Source organism: Dromiciops gliroides, chromosome 6, assembly GCF_019393635.1.
Source record: "Dromiciops gliroides isolate mDroGli1 chromosome 6, mDroGli1.pri, whole genome shotgun sequence".
Taxonomy (NCBI): domain Eukaryota; kingdom Metazoa; phylum Chordata; class Mammalia; order Microbiotheria; family Microbiotheriidae; genus Dromiciops; species Dromiciops gliroides.
The window spans coordinates 73440245-73461863 of NC_057866.1; the positions used below are offsets into that span (position 1 = coordinate 73440245).

Below are 21619 nucleotides of genomic sequence, written 5' to 3' on the forward strand. Positions count from 1 at the left end.
GTGTCTCTGCAGATAATCAGTAAAGCTATGGTACTAGAATTGGAAAGGCAATAACCAAAAGAAAAGAAAAAAAAAGAAAAACTCTCATAATCACAGTCATAGAATTCCAGAGTGGTAAGGGACCTGAGAAGACACCTGATCCAACCCATATCTCTGAATATGAGTTGGACTAGATGGGTTCTTTAACGGATATCACCTTTCTGCTTTTTTTTTTTTTTTTTAGTGAGGCAATTGGGTCATTGCCAAGGGTCACACAGCTAGTAAGTGTTAAGTGTCTGAGGTCAGATTTGAACTCAGGTCCTCCTGACTCCAAGGCCGGTGCTCTATCCACTGCGCCACCTAGCTGCCCCACCTTTCTGCTTTTTATAATAATATTTATATGTGGTTCAAAACTGTGTTCAGCTCACCCAAATTTAAGATAAGACCTCTTGCAATGCAGTACCATTGTCAGGTACCTAACAGTGACAGTACCTGTACATCTAAGGCACCAGATTATAAGCACCTAGAAGACTGGCTGTTCTTCGTGGCCAGGAAATCAATTCATGCATATGTGTGGTGTCGTGGTGGTTGTTGTTAAGTCATTTCAGTCATGTCCAATTCTTTGTGATTCCATTTGGGGTTTTCTTGGCAAGGATGCTGAAGTGGTTTGACATTTGTTTCTCCAGCTCATTTTACAGATAAGGAAACTGAGGCAACAGTGTTAAGTGACTTGCCCAGGATCACATAGCTAGTAAATGTCATGAGGCTATATTTGAACTCAAGAAGATAAGTCTTCCCAACTCCAATCCTGACACTCTATCCAGTGTACCATATAGCTGTCCCTTGTATATATAAGCCTGGTGACAATGCTTGAAACACTAAGTTTTGGTCACTTGGTGTGGAGAAGAAATAATAAAATATGCTTCATTTGTTTTCCTTACTAACTATGTCATCCTGGGCAAGTTGCTTAATCTCTGAATGTCTCAGTTTCCTCATCTATAAAATGGGGATTGTAATTTCACCTGTCACCTGAGATTGATGTGAGGATAAAATGAGATAATATTTGTAAAGCATTTTGCAAATATTAAAGACCTTGATAAATGTTAGTGATGATAGTGGTGGTGGTGGAGATGGTGATGTGGTGATGAATTGAATAAAAATGTTGTTGGATACTATATTATGAAAAGGTTTTTTGTTATTTTTTTAAATTATAAAAGTATTTTATTATTTTCCAGTTACATCTAGAGTTAGTTTTCAACATTTGTTTTTATAAGATTTCTAGTTTCGAATTTTTCTCCCTCTCTCCCCCCTTCCCAAGACAGCAAGTAATCTGATATAGGTTATATATGTACAATAGCCTTAAACATATTTCGGTATTAGTCATGTTAGAAGAGAAGAATCAGAGCAAAAAGGAAAAACCTTAAAAAAAGAACAACAGCACCCAAAACAAGAGAAATAGTATGGTTCAATCTGCATCCATAGTCCACAGTACTTTTTCTTTCTTTCTGGATTTTGAGAGCATTTATGGAAAGTTTTAAAAACCAGGCTAAGGACCTTGTATTTTAACTGAGAGGCAAGAGGGATATCTGTGTTTTAATAATAATTTGTTGACCATGTATTAAGTTGATAGGAGATAGAAGAGACTTGAAAAAAAAGCATTCAGTTTTCTTTCTCCAGCTCTATGGAAAAGGGAGATAGTGTTAAGGACTTATTTTGGGTACTGGTATAGCCTTAGAACGGCAACCCACAAACAGCGCATGAGCAATACAAATGAAAAAGGAGTAGATGCAGAGTTAATTATAGAAATTCTTGATGCCTGTGATAATACAAAATGCTTCTTTGTCAATATGTGCATCGTGTATTCTATAGACAGTAGCATTCTTGACTAGGAAGCAACACCATATGGCAGGGTTCAGCTAAGCATACTCCCAAAGCATAAGGTGAAGCATCACTTATATAGCAGTGGTTTATGTTCATTATAATATATAAGCACAGTCTTCAAAGTTAATAACTACATCACTTTCCAGGAAGCATGCTAGGACTGGTGAGTTCAGAGCTGTGGCATATCCCTTTTCAGTAGGCAGTAAGGTAGCTCAATGAGGCTTAGCTTTTTTTTTTTTTTTTTTGGTAAGGCAATTGGAGTTAAGTGACTTGCCCAAGGTCACACAGCTAGTAAGTGTTAAGTGTCTGAGGCCGGATTTGAACTCAGGTACTCCTGACTCCAGGGCCAGTGCTCTATCCACTGGGCCACCTAGCTGCCCCAAGGCTTAGCTTTAAAAAAAAATTCTTTTTTTTAATTTATGGAATCAAACAAGTATTTTCATAATATAGTACAACAAAAAAGATAATTACACATGAAACTGTAAATCTATTACACACAACATTTTTTTCCTTTTAAATATATAATAATCATGTAAATTATTTTTCCTTCTTTTTCCTTTCCTCCCCCTGCCTTATTCTAGAGATGGCTACCATTAGACACAAGCATATGGGTGTATAATATATAATAGTTGTGTAATATTATTCTATACACACTTCTATTTATCAGTTCCTGCTCTGAATACAGAAAGTGTCTTTCTTCATATGCCCTTTATAGTTAATCTGTGAATTTATAATAGTCAAAATGATTTATTTGTTCAGTCATTCTTAAAACAATAATATTGCTATTACTGTATGCAGTGTTCTCTTGGTTCTGCTCATTTTTCTCTTCATTATTTTATGCAAGTCTTTCCATGTTTTTCTAAGGTCATTAAGCTCATCATTTCTTATAGAATAGTAGTATTACATCACAATCATATACCACAACTTGTTTATCCATTGCCCAATTGATGAACATCCTTGGGATTTCTAGTTCTTTGCTACCACAAAGAGAGCTACTATAAACATTTATAACATATAGGTTCTTTTCCTTTTTTCTCTAATCATCATTGGAAATAGACATAGTAGTGGTATTGCTGACTCAAAGGCTTACCTTTTTGTAGAATTAAATTGAACCTATGGCTCTAGGCAATTGCTGTTTCCACAGAAAGAGTTAAGTTCAGGTACAAGTAAGGTAAAAGTATAGAAAAGAACTGGAAATGGGGGCAGCTATGTGGTGCAGTAGATAAAGCACTGGCCCTTGATTCAGGAGGACCTGAGTTCAAATGCAGCCTCAGACACTTGACACTTACTAGCTGTGTGACCTCGGGCAAGTCATTTAGCTCTCATTGCCCTGCCAAAAACAAACAAAATTAACAAAAAGAAAGAAAGAAAAGAATCAGAGACAGGTATGGAAGAGCTAATGTGCTTTGTGGCCTGGATATTGCATGCTCATAAAGAACTCCTTTTGGGATCATTCTCCCACCTCACACTGGATTAACAAGTTAGGTTCCCTAGAATGCAATAAGTACAGTAAGTTCTCCGGGTTCCAGGGATAATAGTGATGGGTTAGGATTTCTGTTCCTTTCATTTATGACTACCCAACTAAATATGTTGACCAGTGCCATCAGTTTGCTTTGACAAAAAAAGTTATATAGAACATCTAAAAAGAACAGTAGTAAACCGTAACAGTAGAACAGTACAAAATAACCCCCTCCACAAACACACACACACACACATACACACACAACACACACACATATACACACACATACACACATACATACACACACATATACACACACACACACACAACAGGGGACATACTCTACCTTTACACATAAAAAACATCCTGGAAGGAGTGAGTTTACATTTAAAATAGAAGAGGACTGAGGCACATGTTTAGGTAGCACATGGAACTGATCATAGATCCTGATCCTGGGAGTCCTTCTCTTCTTTCGTGAAGCCTCACCCAATTCATTTTGAGTTGAGAAGTCATCAGTGAATGAGATACTTTCTTTAAACAGTAAGGCTGGCTCATTTCAGATTTCAGAAATATCAACTGTGTTATAGATGGAGCCAGTATATACCTACAATCCCTGCTATGGGAGAAACTGAAAGTGGCTTGTTAAGCTCAGAAGTTCTGAGTTGCAATAGGAATAAAGTTGACTGGATATGTATAAGTATGGCACCAATATGGTGAGCTGCTGGGATCCATCAGACTGCCTAAAAGGGGTGAAATGGGTCATATTGGAAACTACAGTCAAAGGTCCTTTGCCAGTCATCAGTGGAATGAGATCTGTGAGTGGCCATTGTATTTCTGACTTGGGCAAGAGTAGTCAAAAAAAAGAAAGAAGGGAGGGAGGAAGGAAGGGAGGGAGGGAGGAAGGAAGGAAGGAAGGAAGGAAGGAAGGAAGGAAGGAAGGAAGGAAGGAAGGAAGGAAGGAAGGAAGGAAGGAAGGAAGGAAGGAAGGAAAGAAGGAAGGAAGGAAAAAGGAAGGAAAAAGGAAGGAAGGAGGGGAGAAAAGAGACTGAGAAAGTGTGAAGAGCTGAATAACTTTGGTAATGTGTCATATGAGGAAGAATTCTAGAAGTTAGCTTTCCAAAATTAGAACCAATATACATTTTGTACTCATGAACTATTCTAAGAATGGGTAAATGCTGATATAATCTTCAGAAGCTTGAACAGAGGTTGATATACCTAGCCAATCGATAGATATTGTGGAATGTGCAAAGCATAGAGGATTTATGAAAGGGGATGGATAAGAATCACGCAGAATGAATAAAGATGAATCAATAATGATTTGTAGAATTGGAGCTCACCATTGAAATCATGGATCCATCAATGTATTAACATAGAAATATAAAAATATTTCTTCTGCTTATCTTCTTCCTAAGAGCCCTTCCTTTCATGTTATAGATAGTTGTGATTTTAGAAGCCACCATTTTCTTTTCCGTGACATGTAGCCATACCGTCTTAGTGGTTGGAACCTTGTTTTGGCCATGATAAAATGTGCATGATTTTAGTCAAGATGATGGCTTCTCATACAAAGTGATCCTGTAACACATTTGAATACAGCTTCTCTTTTTCATTCCCTTTGATATTTGATCTATTAAATCATTGATATTAACTTTAGCATAGACTATTAGGAACATAGTGCATTTCTGTTGAGAGTTTTCAGTCTTCCTTGCTTTAAAACAGAAGCAAAGTTACTCTACACAAAAATCTAAAGAAGCTGACTGACATAGCAAACACTACAATATACCCCATAGCATCTCTTTTATTCAGAGAGTCTGTGCAAGTTCTAAGATGAGGATTATATTCAGTAGCTTACCATTCGCATTAAGAGTAGAAATCTGCTTATGGTTTCACAGTTTTATCAGGACCTTTTTTTTTCTGAACTGAAAATGAAGGCACTAGACTAGATCATCTCTAAAATCCCTTCTCGCTCTAACATTCTAACACTTGAATTAGTGGAATTTTGTTTTGGTGTGTGTGTGTGTGTGTGTGTGTGTGTGTGTGTGTTTCACTGGAAGCTTTCAGTAAATGGCTAATAAACATGACTATATTTTGTTGCTGTGGAACTACTCAGAAAAAAAAAAATGAACCCTATCCTAAGAAGCCTTTGTAGGGCAATAACGAAGGAAACTCAAAAGGAAAAAATGCTGAGAATCACAAGAAGAGTGAGTAGAGGCTCATTTGCCAAGCACCATACTAAGTTTAATCATGTACTGATGAAAGAATGTTTGTTTTTCTAAAAGAAATCAATTGCTTCACATGACATTTGTATATTATATAATATACTTTGTGTGATTGACTACTTATATACCAAGTATAATTGTAAACACATTTGGCCTGTTTTTTATACTCAATGAATACAGTTTTCCTTTATTAAACTATGATTTAATTTTTCACGGAAGAAAGGTTTTGAAAAATTCTGAGAGTGCCTGTCAATATGAACCTATAGTTACACAAATTCTATTTATATGACTGTAAAGCAGTTTGCCCACTTACTATTTGAAATAGAAAGTTTGGGTTCCATTTGTGGGCAAGCTAACAAATGCTAAGCCAGAGTACTGCCTTTTACTTTCCACTGAGTTTCTAGAAAGTGGATGTCGTTTCTTTGCCTGTAGATATCAATTCAAAGTCAACTGAATGTGCTTGTTTATTTTCAGTTACCTATCCCTTTTTTTATCAAGTATAGGAGTATACATTATAGACACCAAAAACTCATAACTCACTTAATTTTCATCCTCATATGATGTGGATCCTACTTCCCTACTTCCCTTCTTAACATGACCCAAAGAACTACTAACACATATAGATTAAATGTCTTTTATGAAGTCAAATTGAAAATAACAAAGTGAAATACTTAAAAACCCCATCACATCTATAGCTATTCCTGCTCCTAAGGTCTGAATTTTTTACTCCTTCTACCTCCCCATTTTATCTTTAATACCTACTTTTAATAGACACACCTTCTCAAAGTCTTATACGGAAAAGGAGAAATTTTACCTTCTAATTCTCAAGAAGGCCCCCAGGAGAACATGCAGCTCAGAGCCAGAAGGATATAATATAGGGGAACTCAAAAGGAAGAAAATGCTGAGAACCACAAGAAAAATAGAAACTTACTAACCCAGCACTACAATACACTAAATCATGTACACATAAAAGGATGTTTGTTTTAAAAAATCATCATATTATACTGATGCCTTGAATAGTATACTTGGTATAATTGACTGATATGATGGAATCAGGTGTCATCTTGGCACAAGTATATAACATCATGGCATTTCTCCTTTCTCTTCTTGCTATCCCTCTTGCCTCTCAGTCCTGTTTATCAGTAACTTATTTTAAATGTTCTGTTCATAGCAGATATTAGATGACCTAGAGCCACTCCATTTAAGTTACATATCTAGAGAACATCACAGCAGCCCCTCTTTCTTTCTGATATCTTAGAAGATCTAGGAAATTAGAGATGGGGGCAGAACATGGAATCAATATTTCAGCAAATCATTACAAATCAGGGGCAGCTAGGTTGCACAGTGGATAAAGCACTGGCCCTGGATTCAGGAGGACTTGAGTTTGAATCCAACCTCAAACACTTGATGCTTACTAGTTGTGTGACCCTGGGCAAGTCACTTAACCCTCATTGACCCGCAAAAAAAAATTACAAATCAAAATAGATTAAGTTTGTTCTTAAAATTTTTAAAGGTTGAAGAACTAAGCAAAACTGACACAAAATAACCCAGTTGAGTTTTTTTTTTTTAAATCAAATCCCAGATATTTGATAAAGAGTTTGAAATACCTTATGACTAATGGCTAAGTTTTCTTCTGGCTAATATTAGGCACATCCCCCAAGCACACAGAAACCCCTTACAGTTAATGCTAGGCACAAAACACTTCATAAGAATGAATGATTACAGTGTGAAAGATTATTTTGACCTGCATGTGATAGAATCTTTGAAACATGAAGCTAGTTATCACCAGTATGTAAACTACTTCCTTAGAACTGATCGAGTGATTTGTAAGGCATATCAACCACTAATATAGTATTTAGTAAATCATGACTTCACAAGAAAAAAATAGCTGGACATACAAGATAACTAATGAGTCTTTGAAAAGTGAAAATGAGCAATTGATATGTTCAAACCAATGGTTATCTTGACAGCCACACAGAATTGACCTAGTCAGCCTGTTTTTCCTTTGGGCAAGCTTTCATAGATGCTACCAGATCGTTTTTTTGTTTTGGTTTGTTTTGGTTTGGTTTTTACGGGGCAATGAGGGTTAAGTGACTTGCCCAGGGTAACACAGCTAGAAAGTGTCAAGTGTCTGAGGCCGAATTTTAAGTCAGGTCCTCCTGAATCCAGGGCTGGTGCTCTATCCACTGCATCACCAAACTGCCCGTACCAGTTGGAATCTTGCCCAGAAACCCTGCTCCCCCTTGTCTCACTTTTTGCTCCCCATTGCTCAGCATCACAAAGTAGAAATCAAGACTTTCATATCTCTTGGAAATGTTATGGTGGAAGTTGAAGAGTCAGACAAACTAACAGTAATAGGAGATTTGAGAAGTTCTAGAAGCTGCAGCAGCAATGTCTTATGGTCAAGGTTATCCCTGTGAAGAATATTCACCCACCTCCATACTCTCCTGTTGCCCTTTTCTCTGGTTTCAGGACCTCTGCTACTCTACCACCAGGTTTCCCAGTGTTTTAATTCAGAGGAATGCATCTCTACTAATTGGACTTCAGGCATCTTGCCTTGGCACCAGGTTGAGGGCAGGAGACTTCCTGATATATTTTAAATACCATCATATAAATGATCACCTAGGGATCCTTGAGAGAGTTATCCTATCTTGTTCTTCTGTAGTCAGAAGTAAAGAAGTGCTGGAAGGAAACACGTTTCCATAATTACTCTGACATTTTCAGTGCCAGGTCCTGAAAGGGCTATATTACTGCTACTAAAGATCTTCTCCTTATCAGTTTTCAGCTGTTTTTCCTTGATGAGGTTGAAAGTGACAACCCAAAGTACACCTGGGCACTAGAGGTGTTACCTACTCTAGGCATTAATTTCAGAGTTGCCAGACTTCAGGTTGGCATGGCAGCTTTTTCGAAACCCTTTCTTCTAGCTATTTCTCCAAAAGACTAGTAAACTCATTCTACTCACACCCCTTCTAGTTTGGTCATCAAATTAGATCATGTAGTTTTGATTGCAACAAAATAGGAGGTTTTGGTTTTGGTTTTGTTTTAATGGCCTATTCCAACCTCCATATTATAAAAAGAGTGGCAGATGTTGTACAAAAGAACTTCCCTGTCTGAATACCACTGTCCATTAGCTCCCTGTGGATTCTAGGACAGTGATTTTGATCAATCACATACTATTCTCGTTAACCGAAGAGATTTGACCCCTTGTCGGTGAATCTTCTGTTCTTAACTGACTGCCACTTTTTTGGCACTAAAATACAGTTATTCGTCAAAATAACAAAATTGTTCACTATATGCATACTTGTATCTGATGCATTAACATTAGATGTCTATATTTTGAAAATGTTCTGATTATTAAAGGCTGCTCTGTATTTTTAAAAAATAAGACATGAGCAAATTTATTATTTACAAATTGATTCTAACATGTTATAATAGTCATAGTTATTGTATCTGAAATATCTCTGCTACAAATCAAAGTTATTAACAAATTATGCAATTAGCATTGGTAATAATTAAACTACAACACAAAAGTGTGTATGAAAAATTGCCAGAGGGGAATGCAGTGAATTACTTTTCATATTTTATGTTTCTTTAGTGCAGCGAAATTGCAAAGTAAACAGTTTTACTAAGCTCAATATTACTGTAGGGACATACAATCTGTCTTAAATCTAATGAGGATTCATTTGTTGTAGAGAAGAATTTGGAAGGGAATGAAATTTGACTAAATATACAATCTGCAACTAAGATTTCCATTAAGCAGAGTTCAAATCCATAGAAATTGCCTTGGGTTTTAATAATCATATAAATAAAACCTGACTCAATTACTAGCATCTTAAAAAACCTCATGATGAATGAATTATGCATCAGATAACTTTATACCTTTTGTTACTTTTTATGGTATGATTTGGATAAAGATTGGACCCAAAGGAGCAAGGGGTAAAGGACTCTATGACTTGACTTGTTTTGTTTTTATTAGACTTCACGTTGGAATCTCTACCACATCTTTTCTTCTACAGCTTTAAATTCCATTACGTAGTCTATTCATTCCATGTTTCTTTGTTGTTAGGATGTGTGTGCTTCAATAATATCTGTCATCTGAAGAAATTTCTATCCAAAGGGAAGAAACCATTGCAGATAGGGTAGAGGACAGAGAAATTAAAGGTCTAATATTATGAGGGTTTTCCATTTAAAGTTGTGTCAGAAGCTGAACATGTAAAGAAAGGCACAATACAAATGGGTGTTGTTGGAAAATGAAATTGGGGGCAACTAGCATCTGTTCAATGATGTATTTTACTTCTTACCAGGGACAAGTTAATCGACTTTCTGGAAAAGTTTGTGAAGTTATGAACAGAATATAACACACTACACACCACTCTGCCCCTTCTTTATTGTGCAGAATTCACGGATTTATTCATTTCAGCTAGCTAATAATGGCTACATGAAATAACACGAATGGTATCATAACTCTTGGAGGAATCCAAGGAGCAAATGAATGATCACATATAAGTACCTGTTAAGGAGCCATGCTTCCTTCCATCTATGGAATCTGATGTTTTCTATGATTCCATGTAAGTTACATAGAGCAATGTATGGAGAATGATCTTTTCTACTCAGCATGCTCATAAATCTATTCTTTGATCAGCTCCTGCAGGTCTTGCTCTTAGGCTTGCATATAGCCTTCTGCATTAATCAACATGGGGGACTTGACATTTGAAGTTATACTCCAGTTGTACTTTGGTTATACTTCAGAAGGTGTTTCTGTGTCCCTGTTTGTCATTACTTTAAGTCATCTCAACATACCGCTGTTCCTGCAGCTGCTTAGGTATTCCCCAGTGCATTAGAATTTTTCATCAATCCTCCTGCCCAAGGCCAACCAAGAGAAATTACAGCTGACAAGCAGAGTTGTGTAATGAGAAAGGAGTAGGATAAAGAGTCAGAAGAAATCTTGGCTTTGAGTCTTGGCCCTGCTCTTTGCTGGCCATGTGACCTCGGGCAAGTCTTTGCATCTCTTTATGCCAGAGTTTATTTAGCTGTAAAATGAGGGGGTAGAACTAGATGATCCCTAGAATCCTTCCAAGCTCTAAATGCTGGGATCTTATGGCATGTTGGGTGGTACCCTTCTCAATGAGATGTTTTTTCACTGATGAGGAATCCACTAGTCATTGTATTTGATTCTTGAGTGAAGCTGAGAAAACTGCTCAAAAGCTGAATATGAAATTGATGGCAAGTCCCTCTTGGGACTTTATCAGAAAAGAGTCACTACCAAATCCCTGCAGACCTCCAGTCTGTAGACTGTAGACCATTTGTTCACATACATAAGGATCTGATGAAGCTACAAAATGCTATGGCTTAATAATATTATGCTTCTGCTTTTATTGACAAAGAGATTTCCTGGAAATCCAACTGTCAGAAGATGGTCAATTTTAAAGTCAGGAAGTTATGGCTAATAACAATAGCACATTACATTTGCATAATGTATTGTTTTAGAAAATACATTAATTTTATTATCTCATTTGATCTTCACAACAACCCTGTCAGTTGGATAACATAAGTAAACTGTGCTAATCAGAGTCACAGTTAGGATTCAAACCTATAACCTTTTACTCTTAAACGTAGTCTTTTCCCATTGAACTGTCACTTTAAATATTCGGGGGCTATGTTTAGGGGCTTATCTGTTGGTTCTTGTTTTGAGTTTTCTTTAGGGTCTTATCTCAACTGGGAAGTTTCTTACTTGTCCACAGACACAAGGCAATAGGCAACTTGGCAGGTAACAAAATTACACAAATAAATGTGCATGTGCATCTCTTTACACCAAAACTTCTTTTCTATTTTTCCCATAATTTTTCCTGCTATCTTTTTTATAAAAAAAAAGCAAACAAAGAAAAGCCCCTGCTGTAATGTCACCATGTTTTCTTTTCTTTTTTGAGGACTTAAGCAAATATTTGCCATCTATAGATTCAAAATTAATTCTTTCTACTATTTTCCTGGTCATGGACTAGACTCCTTGTTAGAGGCTCTAGATTTTAGAGGAATTCTGGAATAAGGATGGTGGTTTTACATTGGTTCCATAGTACAGATGACCTTGAACTTCCTACAAAAGTCTTCAGATATGCATATCCAACCACCACCTGTTCCTCAGTTGTCCTTATCTCCCAAATCCCAGAATCATCTTCCTCCCCTAGTGGCTTTATAACCTATCACCTTGGAGCATGGTCATTTGTATCTGATCTTCTTTTTCCTGCAAAACTGTTAACTGGTCTTATGCTAGACTATAAGGAACTTGAAGGTATGAATTATGTCTTACTCCTCTTGCACCTTGAGCACAAAAGCTTATTGAATGAAAGCCTAATATATTAGAATTAATCTGAACAGAGTTTAGTTAGTGCTGTAAAAAGTGAGGAAAAAATACTAAGGACTTTATTCCCTACCTACCCCAACTTGGAAATTAGGGCAAGACATATTTGTCTAGAATCTCTTTGTTGTTTGCTTCAAATTGTCCAAGACTGGTTTCATTTTTCATGTTGGAAGGGAAACAAGCATTCTTTCCAAAAGCCATTTTGCTGAAAATGAAGCATAAATGTGTTCACTCCTGCCAACGAATAGTGATTTTGAGTAAACTGGACTATAGAGAAAAGATAGTTTCAGTGTTTTAGTTTGTCTTTGTGGGGACAGGCAGTCAAAGTTTAGTGTTAGTACAGCATCAGGCACCCAAAGTCTAGGACTGCAGATCATTGCCTTGGTTTAATAGTAAGAGGTATGATTGACTTCAGGAAAGCTGAAGGTGGTAAGGGCAAAAGACCTACACACTGTAATGTAAAAGGAAATCCTTTCAGATGTAAAGGAAGTACTTCAAACTTTTGGAAGAGTAGGAAGTTTGAAGAACTCAAGAATTTTTGCTAAGGCAGACAATGAATTTGCACATAGGGTATGAATGGCCTCCATTCCTTTGCTCCCCTACTACCTATCTGTTTAAGACACAACATAAATCTGGAAAGTATAACTGGAGTGGACCTGACTTTGAGTCAGGATTGCCGAACCTTCTGCCTGAAGGTGACAAACCTGAAAGCCAAATCTCTGAGGAAGTTAAAGAGGCAAGGCTAAGTTAAGTGCCTTGTCCTAGCTGAAGAGAACATTGTTTAACACCTAGCTGAGCCAGAAGGTAGAGGTGACAGAAATACAGATGCCTAGTAAAGAGTGATCCCAGGGGATCTAGTGGATTGACCTGGATCCAGAAGCTGAGCAGCAACCTGCCCAACTTGCTTCAGCATCATCAGTTAGTCAGTCAATAAACAATTATTAAGTATCTACTCTATACCAAGCACTGTGCTAAGCAATGAGGTTACAAAAAAGAGGAAAAAGATAGTCCTTGACCTCAAGGAACACTCAGTCTAATGGAGGAGCAATCAAACAATCAAATATTTACAGACAAGATCAAGATATATACAGTATATTTTTTTAAAATTTAGAAGAAAGGTACTAAATTAAAGGCTTCCTGTAGAAGATGCTATTTCAGTTGGCACTTAAAGGAGGCCTAGGAAACCTACAAGTGGGAAAGAGAAGGGAAAGCATTCCAGGCAAGGACAGCCAGAGAAAATGACTGGAGCCAGGAGATGAAGTGGCTTATTCTCGGAACAACTAGGAGACCAGAGTCACTGGATTGAAGAGTTCATGGTGGAGAGTAAGGTATAACAAGACTGGAAAGGAAAGGGGGCCAGGTGATGAAGGCTTTTTGAATGTTTTTAGCCAAGTCTGGTAGTAGCTACCCTGTGGTTGAGTCACCTATCTGGCCCATCCTAAAACCAGCTGAGCCCAGGAAGAGTCCAGTTCATCAGTCAAGAGACCCACTTTCCCCTACCTATCCATAGACTGGCATATCCAGCCAAGACAATGCAACCCATGAGGAGCAAGCCCAGTTGAACCTTCCTTTTGATGGAACACCATGGCCTGTGGGGAGCCAACTCAGCCTAGCAGCAGAATGACTCACCTGTCACGAACACCAGAGTCCTACATCAAAGTGAACTTCATGAAGACTCTCCATGGAAAGAACAGACATGGAGACTTTCCTGATCCAGAGTTACCTTGGTTCCACATGATCCTTACTACCATTATATCTTAAGTTCATGGGAGCCCTTTCCCTTTCCCCAAGGACTTTGCAGATTATTATGAGAGAACATGTTGTAACTAACTTTATTCTTGCTATACTATTTGAGAAAATGCCTTTTCCAGATACTAACTGAGTCTACTGGCCAATTGTTAAAGGAAAATCACATCAGTGAAAGCTCATGGGCTACAATGTTAAGAGTATAGATTGCCACAGGCTTACTCCTAGAACTTGAGGTTGCAGTTACTCCTGTAGGGACCCAACTTGGTAATTCCAGATGTGAGTTGGGGGAATGAGTCCACAAAGAATGATACTTTGACTTTTAAAGATCTTGTGAGATAAAGATCTCCAGTTATGCTCTTTTGGTTTCTTAAGAGCTGCAACCAAGGCCACCTTAGGCAAAATTGTAGATTTCACAAGGTTTGTCCTTATACCAGAGTCCCCATTTCTACCTTTTCCTCCCCATCATTCCCTTCTTATCCCCCCAGTCCCTATGCAATGTAAGTAATGTTCAATGCTACCAAGCTCCTCTTTCAAGGGATTGAAAGTGATCTAAATAAATAAATCAGAATAAAGACTTATTTATTTAATATTTCATCTCCTATTAATATTTGCATTACAAAAATAAAAGTAAAAAACAAAACAAAAATAAATAAGCCCTCCTTAGAGAAGGCAGTGAGCTTCTGGGCAACAGTGTTATAATGGAAAAATGCCTGGATTTTGGAGTTAGATAATCTGATTTTGATATCTAATTCTGTTACTCACTAGCTCTGTGTTCTTGGGAAAACCACTTATCCATTCAGGCTTTCTGTTTTCTCTATAAAAGGAGGAGATGAGGAGGTATAGAGGAAAACCAGTCTGGATTTGGTATCAGAGGACTCAGGTACAAATCCCACCTCCACTATTTCCTACCTTGAGGACTCTGGGAAAGCCACTTAATAAGGTTCCTTCCAACTCTAAATCCAATTAAGTCCCATTCTTTGATTTCAGAATACATGTTTCTATGGTTTTCTCTGAGCCCTGATTTTCTAATCTGTAAATCTTGTATATTAGCCCTACCTAATGCATTGAATCATTAAGGATCAAATGTAGTTGGGGGGGGAACACTTTGTAAAATATAAGGCCCTGTGATGCCATGCAGCCAGGTCTTGCTCAAGAGTAAAGAAGACCAGGGTTAAGTCAGAATTCTGACACACTGGATGAGTAACCTCTCACTACCATGGCCATTTCTACTAGTCTATAAATTTTAAGACTCAGGCTAACCTGCATTGGCAATAATTTCCTCCCCCTTCAACCCCTCCCCAAAAGGATGAATATCAGAAATTAATATTCATGGAAGAATCTGAGACCCTTTGGCTTCTAAAGACAGAAGCTACTTTGTTTTAAGGACCTCTTCTCACATCAGCACTCCCTACTCTGCCTGCTCCTACGTGTAACCAGAAAGAAGGGTTAGCCCAAAAGGTAAGAGCATCAGTAACAGGGAAGGAGTACAAACATGAAGTCATGGAAAGAGCTTAGTGAACCATAGCAGAATGAGAGCTTTCTACAACTGTGCACTTCTGGGTAGGATGTGCTAACTGGACATAAAGGCAGCGGAGCTAAGCAGTCACTTCCTCTGGAGGAAATTAAAGTTGGCAACTACTCACAAAGTGGGCAGAAGAAAGGGGAGAGGGGGGGTGGGGAGAAAAGACTTCAATACTGCTTCAGACAATGAGGCATACACATACGATAATAAAGAAGAACAGCTCAGATTGTAGAATTCAGGGATGAAATAACTTTTTGAGGGAGGAAAAAGCAGTTTTTTTAAAAAAGCCTTGGAAGTGAATAAACAGATTTTAGAATATAGGTTAATTATAATTTAAACTCTGAGTAATTTTCCTCATGCTTAGAATATAGACTCTTTGTATCCATATCTTATGGATGATCGATAGGTGTCTGGCACATGATAGATGCTTAATAAATGTTTGCTGACTGATTTATTCATCAAGGGGTAGGGAGAACGGTGGCTCGAAGGGATGATAGAGTTGGAAAGAATCTTAAGCAGCTTTATTTTACAAATGTATAAACATAGGTGGAAACAGGTAAGGTGACTTGCCCAAGGTCTCAATTATTATTTTATAATAATCAAGCTAGGACTGGGGCCCAAGTCTTCTAACTCTTGTTAAATTCTAATTTAATCTAAAATCTTTCTTCTATAGAGCACTACTTCTCTCTATATCCCACATTCCTCTCCATACCAGTATATGTTCCAAATTTAAATAGGAAGGACCAACCCATTTCACATATTCACATATTGAGACAATTTGAATGGTTTTAGAGTATTATGAAAGTAAAAAAAAATAACATTAGAATAAGATGCTAACTAAAATTCTTTTGACTATTTTCTTTTAAGTGAGAATAAGGGATTAGGGGAGAAACAGAATAGTAGCTGGCACCTAGCCATGATGGTCCATCTAATTTACCCATATGAAGCTTGCAGATTGTTGTACATGCAAGTAATAAGCTTGTGAATGAGCAGGAGGAAGATCTATGCATCCAATTAACTACTACTTTGGAAAATGCTCAGGTACCAATGTTATTAGGGTTGATGAATAAATTAAAATGCCAGAAACTTTGTGTGGTCCATTTACAGTACAATCTTTTCTCCTGGTGTTATTAATATTTCCACTGGTATACAGTGTTTGGATGAAAGGTTTCTGTAAACTTAAGGAAACTTTTTTTATTCTGATTGAATGTTTCTCCGTCACAAAGTCCTTTCATTTAAAATAAAAAAGATAACTAGAGAGAGAACAGTAAAATACATTTGTTGCCATCATGAAATGTTAAAATGGAATCATTACTAGTCAAATGAAAGAGTTAATTCATAATTAACAACATTGGGCTTTCAGAATGAAGAAACTAATTGAAAAGTAGAAAGTCAATACTCAACTAATCCTTTAAATTCTCATTTCCTTTCTCATTTAGCTGGTTTGGTTAAAATTCTTTTCCTTTTTCCCTGGTCTCCTAAACAATGAATCAGAAGCAGCAAAGTCAGAATTGTAACTCCTCCTCTTTTTATATATATATATTTTTTTGAATTTTCATTTTAAGATGAGGCCTTTTTCATCCTTTGGTATCCAGCATGAGTGAGTCCACACATTAGTTAGCTTCTGTTACCAAGGCAACTGACTCTCCACAACAAGCCTACCAGCAGCCCTGACTGGCACTAGGAGCAGCATATTCCCAGATGTCTAGCTATCACTCCGGGCACGTCATTTTTACTGGGGACTTTTACTGGATGACCTCCTGGGTCTTTGGGTGATCGGCGCTTTACTTCATGCATGGCTGTCTTTCTGTGTAAGAGTGATAACGAGGAAACAGATAATTCTGACAGGCCTGAGTTTATCCGGCTGCTACTTCTGGCCTCTGCTAGGGTAGACGAAATGCATTCTCTCTCTCACTGTCTCTTTCTCTCTTTCCTTTTCTCTCTGCATCTTCATCTCCTCTCTCTCTCTCTCTCTCTCTCTCTCTCTCTCTCCCCTTTCTTTATTCCCCCCCCCCACTTCTCTCTGCTTTTTCCCTCTCCCTCCTCCTTCTCTACCTCTGCCTTTACCTCTCTCCATCTCTCTCTCTCTCTCTCTCTCTCTCTCTCTCTCTCTCTCTCTCTCTCTCTCTCCACACACACACACACACACACACACACACACTCACTCACTCACTCACTCACTCACTCACTCACTCACTCACTCACTCACTCACACTCACCACTCTCTCTCTCTCTCTCTCTCTCTCTCTCTCTCTCTCTCTCTCCCTCTCCTTTCTCCAGCAGTATCCTTCTTAATGTAGTTTAATGGCTTTGCAAAGAAAGCCAGGCAGAAGAGCACTTGCCTCAGTCAGTACCTGTGGTCGGACCATGACCTAGCTCACCATGAACTTGGAAGGGCTTGAAATGATAGCAGTTCTGATCGTGATTGTGCTTTTTGTTAAATTATTGGAACAGTTTGGGCTGATTGAAGCAGGTTTAGAAGGTAAGGGAGTGCTTTTTAGTGACTTCTAACATTGCTCTGTTTTATCATACTTATTTCTTAAGGGGATTAAATGAGGTGCCTCAAACTAGAACAGAGAATCTGTGTGCTGGGATATACACAGAAAAGAAATCTTTTTTTTTTTCTGTTTGTAGACAATGTATAGCATAAACTTTATGTTAGTTGCCAGTAGTATTTTTACAGCTACCATGCTAAAAGATTGAAAAATGTTATACAGAAGGATTTTAGGAAGAATACTGTGAAAAGGAAGAAGTTTCAGAATGGATATTATCTATTTTACTAATGACACTGAGACTAGCATTTGTACCTGAGGCTGATTTATCTTAAAAATTGTTTGGGAATGATCTAGGAATTGTAAGAACAGTTTAATGATAATACCTTCAGAAGGGCACTTATTTGTTATCATGCAAATGCATTTAGCACATAGAAAAAGTGCGTGTGTTTATCTTCATATCACATGGCTTAAGCTTGTGTGGCTGATTATTTGGACAGCTGAATATCTGTTTGCAGTATAGCCTGCTTTACAAATCTATAAGTCTATCATGGGAAGAACTCATGGAAAATGAGGAACTTCCACATACATTCCGGATAGCTTCTTGCTTTTCGAGTTTTGATATTTACATTAGTCTGGAATCATTTCTCATACTCTTCCTAGCAACAAATCTCACATTAGAACATGTATGCTTCACATAAATCATTTCCTAAATTGAATTTTCCTTTGAGCGTTTGAGTAAATTTAGTTTGTGATTGTCTTATTGCCCTGAATATTCTTCAAAGTGTACATAGCATACATCTGTCATGTATAATTTACATAGCATTCAGGCTATTCATTGTCTCTTCATATTTGTCATGGACATGATTAAAATTAAGTCAAAGAGGCAAATTAATTGCAGAGAAGTTATTGATTGATTCCAAATGTATCCTAAAGCACGTGCTGGAATAGAATAAATATATGTTGCACACTTTTCTACCTACATCTCAGTCAACATACCAAACAATTTCCACATGTGTCATGCGGGTTGCTTTCTAAATGATACCTTTTATAAAATAGATAGGTAAAATCTAAGTATGTCACCATGCTGAGAATGATAGGACTCCTGTTTCTGTAATCTCTTAGGGGGCGGGGGGTGGGGGGGAGCAGAGGGGGGAGGGGCAGAAGCAGGAAAGTGTGTCTCATTAAAGTGAATTTTAAATGAGAAACTTCTCAGAAAACTGGTACTATCTCCCTTTTAGAACAGTCTAAGAGCTAATCAGGGAAAAACTATAATTTTTGAAATGGTAGCTTTAAGATGTGCCTTTTCTCTTTCATTATTATAAAGACAAATACTCAGGGGCAATGTGTGTCTTCATTTCAGTACTTTTTTTTTTTAATAGGAAAGTTACTAGAAGCCACCATTTTAAGTTTTGCCTTTTATTCTATTATATGGTAGTTCCACTAAATAGAGTGCTAGAAGTTCTAGATCTCTTTGTAGACTTGTTTCATCTTACTTATAAGTTAACATCTTAAGAGTTTTGAGTCTTGGCTTTGTGATAAAATATACTTTTGGGTTGTTTTTATTTTTTTATTTTTTAGAACTCACACACTCACCTTCACAATTGAAAAATAACTGTTCCCTTTCTCCCCTTGACCCCTCCAAGTGCTGCTGACCTTTCTCCAGGTATTTTCTCTATTTTCCTATTACTTATATCTGAAGTACCAAAGTACTGGTTTGTGTTTGCATAATCAGTTTTCTTTTATCTTTTGCAGTCTTGGCATTTTCCAGTCTGCAGCCAAATAAATGTTATGAGAAACAGGCATTCACAAAAGTGTAAATATAAAACCCAGGTCTGATTTCCAATGTTTGTAGACAGAAGTAACTAAAGCAGGAAAATGCTGATATAAATCACAAGAAATAAACCCATCAGTGTGTATGAGAAAGCTTCTGGAGCCAAATAACAAAAGTACTTTTCACTATCATGTTAGTGAACAATTCTATCTAGTACTACTGGGCATAATAACATAAAGAAAAGTTTGAAACCAGATTCAAATTAGCAATATTGACAAGTTATAGCATGATAATGGGTTAATAATTTGCTAAATCTTAAGAGACTGGCTCTAGTCAACATATAAATTTTTTAAAAAGCAGCATTTGTTATGACACAAAAAAGGGGGTGGGATGTTTATTGTCAAGATAGCATTCTTTTTTTCACTTTCCTACATCATTAAAAATAGCAGCTAATGGCCACTCCACTATGATTTTCTTTGTAATTTTCTTTCTTTTTGTGTTCAGCCTTTTAAAACATAGACACTGATATCTATCATCTTTCCTAGTGCTTGCTGTGAAAGTTTTCTGTTTAAGAAATTTTAAGTATTTAGAAAAATATCTTAATTTCTGGTCAAACCAAAACAAATCTGCATGTATCCAATAGAAATGTACTTTCTACATGACTGAATTATTTCAGCTATGAAAGTCCTAGATTTTATACTGTAACCACCGTCACTCAGCAGTTTCTCCTACGCCTTGTTGTAGATGCAAAATTCCTATGGAAATCATGTATATTTGGAATGGATTGTTTTTGTAATATATTGTTCTGTCGATTAAATATAAGTATAATTCATGTAAACAATAATAAATCAAAAATTTGGAATATTTGTATGTTTATCTTTCAGTACTTTGTACTCTGTCTCTATAAAATGTTGCTGTGACTGTGTGACCTGCTACTCTCCCAAATGTATAAGAAAAAAATACACGCAGAATTCCACAAACTATGTCATATACTTACTGTTATTTATTTATTCTTACCATTCTTTCCTTTTGAAATTTTGACCTCCAAATCCTCTCCCTCCTTCTTAGTCCTTCCCCCAGCCACTGAGAAAGTAAGCACTTATCATATACTTACCAACAAGGAGCAATAAGTACTAAAAAGTGGACAAACTTTAATGTAATAAATTATAAAGTAGTTATAGTGGCACATATAATGTAAAGTCGGTATGTAAACAAGCTTGTCTGTTTCTTAACTTGTCAATATCAAAGACCTATTTTGAAATTTACAAGAAAAGGATTGGGTCAGGCCTTTCAATTTAGTTACTTTTTTGCAGAATTAGAATCAGTATTTTATCAGACCTTTAGAGAATATTGTATTAAACTTTCAGAAAAAAGGAGTATAACCTTTGATCCAGGCCCTAGGACATATAACAGTATGCTAGAATGTTAGAGCTGAGAGGGGACATTGGGTATCATCTAGTACAACTCCCTCAAGTGATAGAAGAGAACCCTAAGGAGAAAGAGGTTAAATGACTTGCCAATTGTAATTGAGCCTGTTGTGTTTCAATGTGGTTGTGATGCCTTCTCAGAATATAGGTGAAATATAGGCACATCTTATTACTTCTACTAGCTATAATTTTAATATAACTTAGAATTTCCATGAACTTATGAAAATGTACTGTTAAAAAATTAATCGTAGTAATAAATTTACTTTGAGACAAGCGTATAGGGTAACTATACCACCACAATATGTCAATAATAGTCATTCCTTAAAAAGTGTTTGAACCAAAATTCAAAATTTGGTCCCTGGTTATGTAAAACATTGTAACTAAAAGTTATAGTATCTCTTAGTTTAAGATGCAAGTTGTTTTTTGATTTTTGTTTTTTAAACTAGGAGGTACTTCAAGGATGTTCTAAGTCAGAAGATCATTGGCCTATCAAAGCAGTAAAGTGATTGTTATAAAAGTTGAAATGGTTTTCTGAAAACATATAGGAAGAAATTGTATCCAATTTTAATGGTAAAAGCTATTTTATTATTTTCTCTGTAGAACACTAGGATGTGGGATAAAACCCTTCTTGTTATTCAAATATTTAATAGGCTATACTGGACAAATTCCTGGATAAAGAAAGGGGGAGTGAGGAGCTACCTTCTACAATATATATGAGAAAAGTGTACCAAAATAAGCATTTGTTACTGCTTAGAGTTTGCC

The 21619-nt window shown here is 36.8% G+C and overlaps 1 protein-coding gene across 5 annotated transcripts in view; it reads left to right on the forward strand.

Moving 5' to 3' along the window:
* The window catches only part of KCNIP4 (potassium voltage-gated channel interacting protein 4), a 1176826-nt gene that overhangs the window by 649331 nt on the left and 505876 nt on the right, over nt 1-21619 (forward strand). Inside the window, exon 1 of one of the 5 annotated variants that reach the window (XM_043972812.1) lies at nt 17369-17646. The exons of 3 other annotated variants lie outside the window; for them this stretch is intronic. In XM_043972812.1, the coding sequence (XP_043828747.1) occupies nt 17547-17646 (100 nt within the window). In that variant the 5' untranslated portion in view covers nt 17369-17546. Of the gene's footprint in view, nt 1-17368; nt 17647-21619 lie in introns of those variants that run through there. One more of the 5 variants, XM_043972815.1, reaches the window with a different exon arrangement.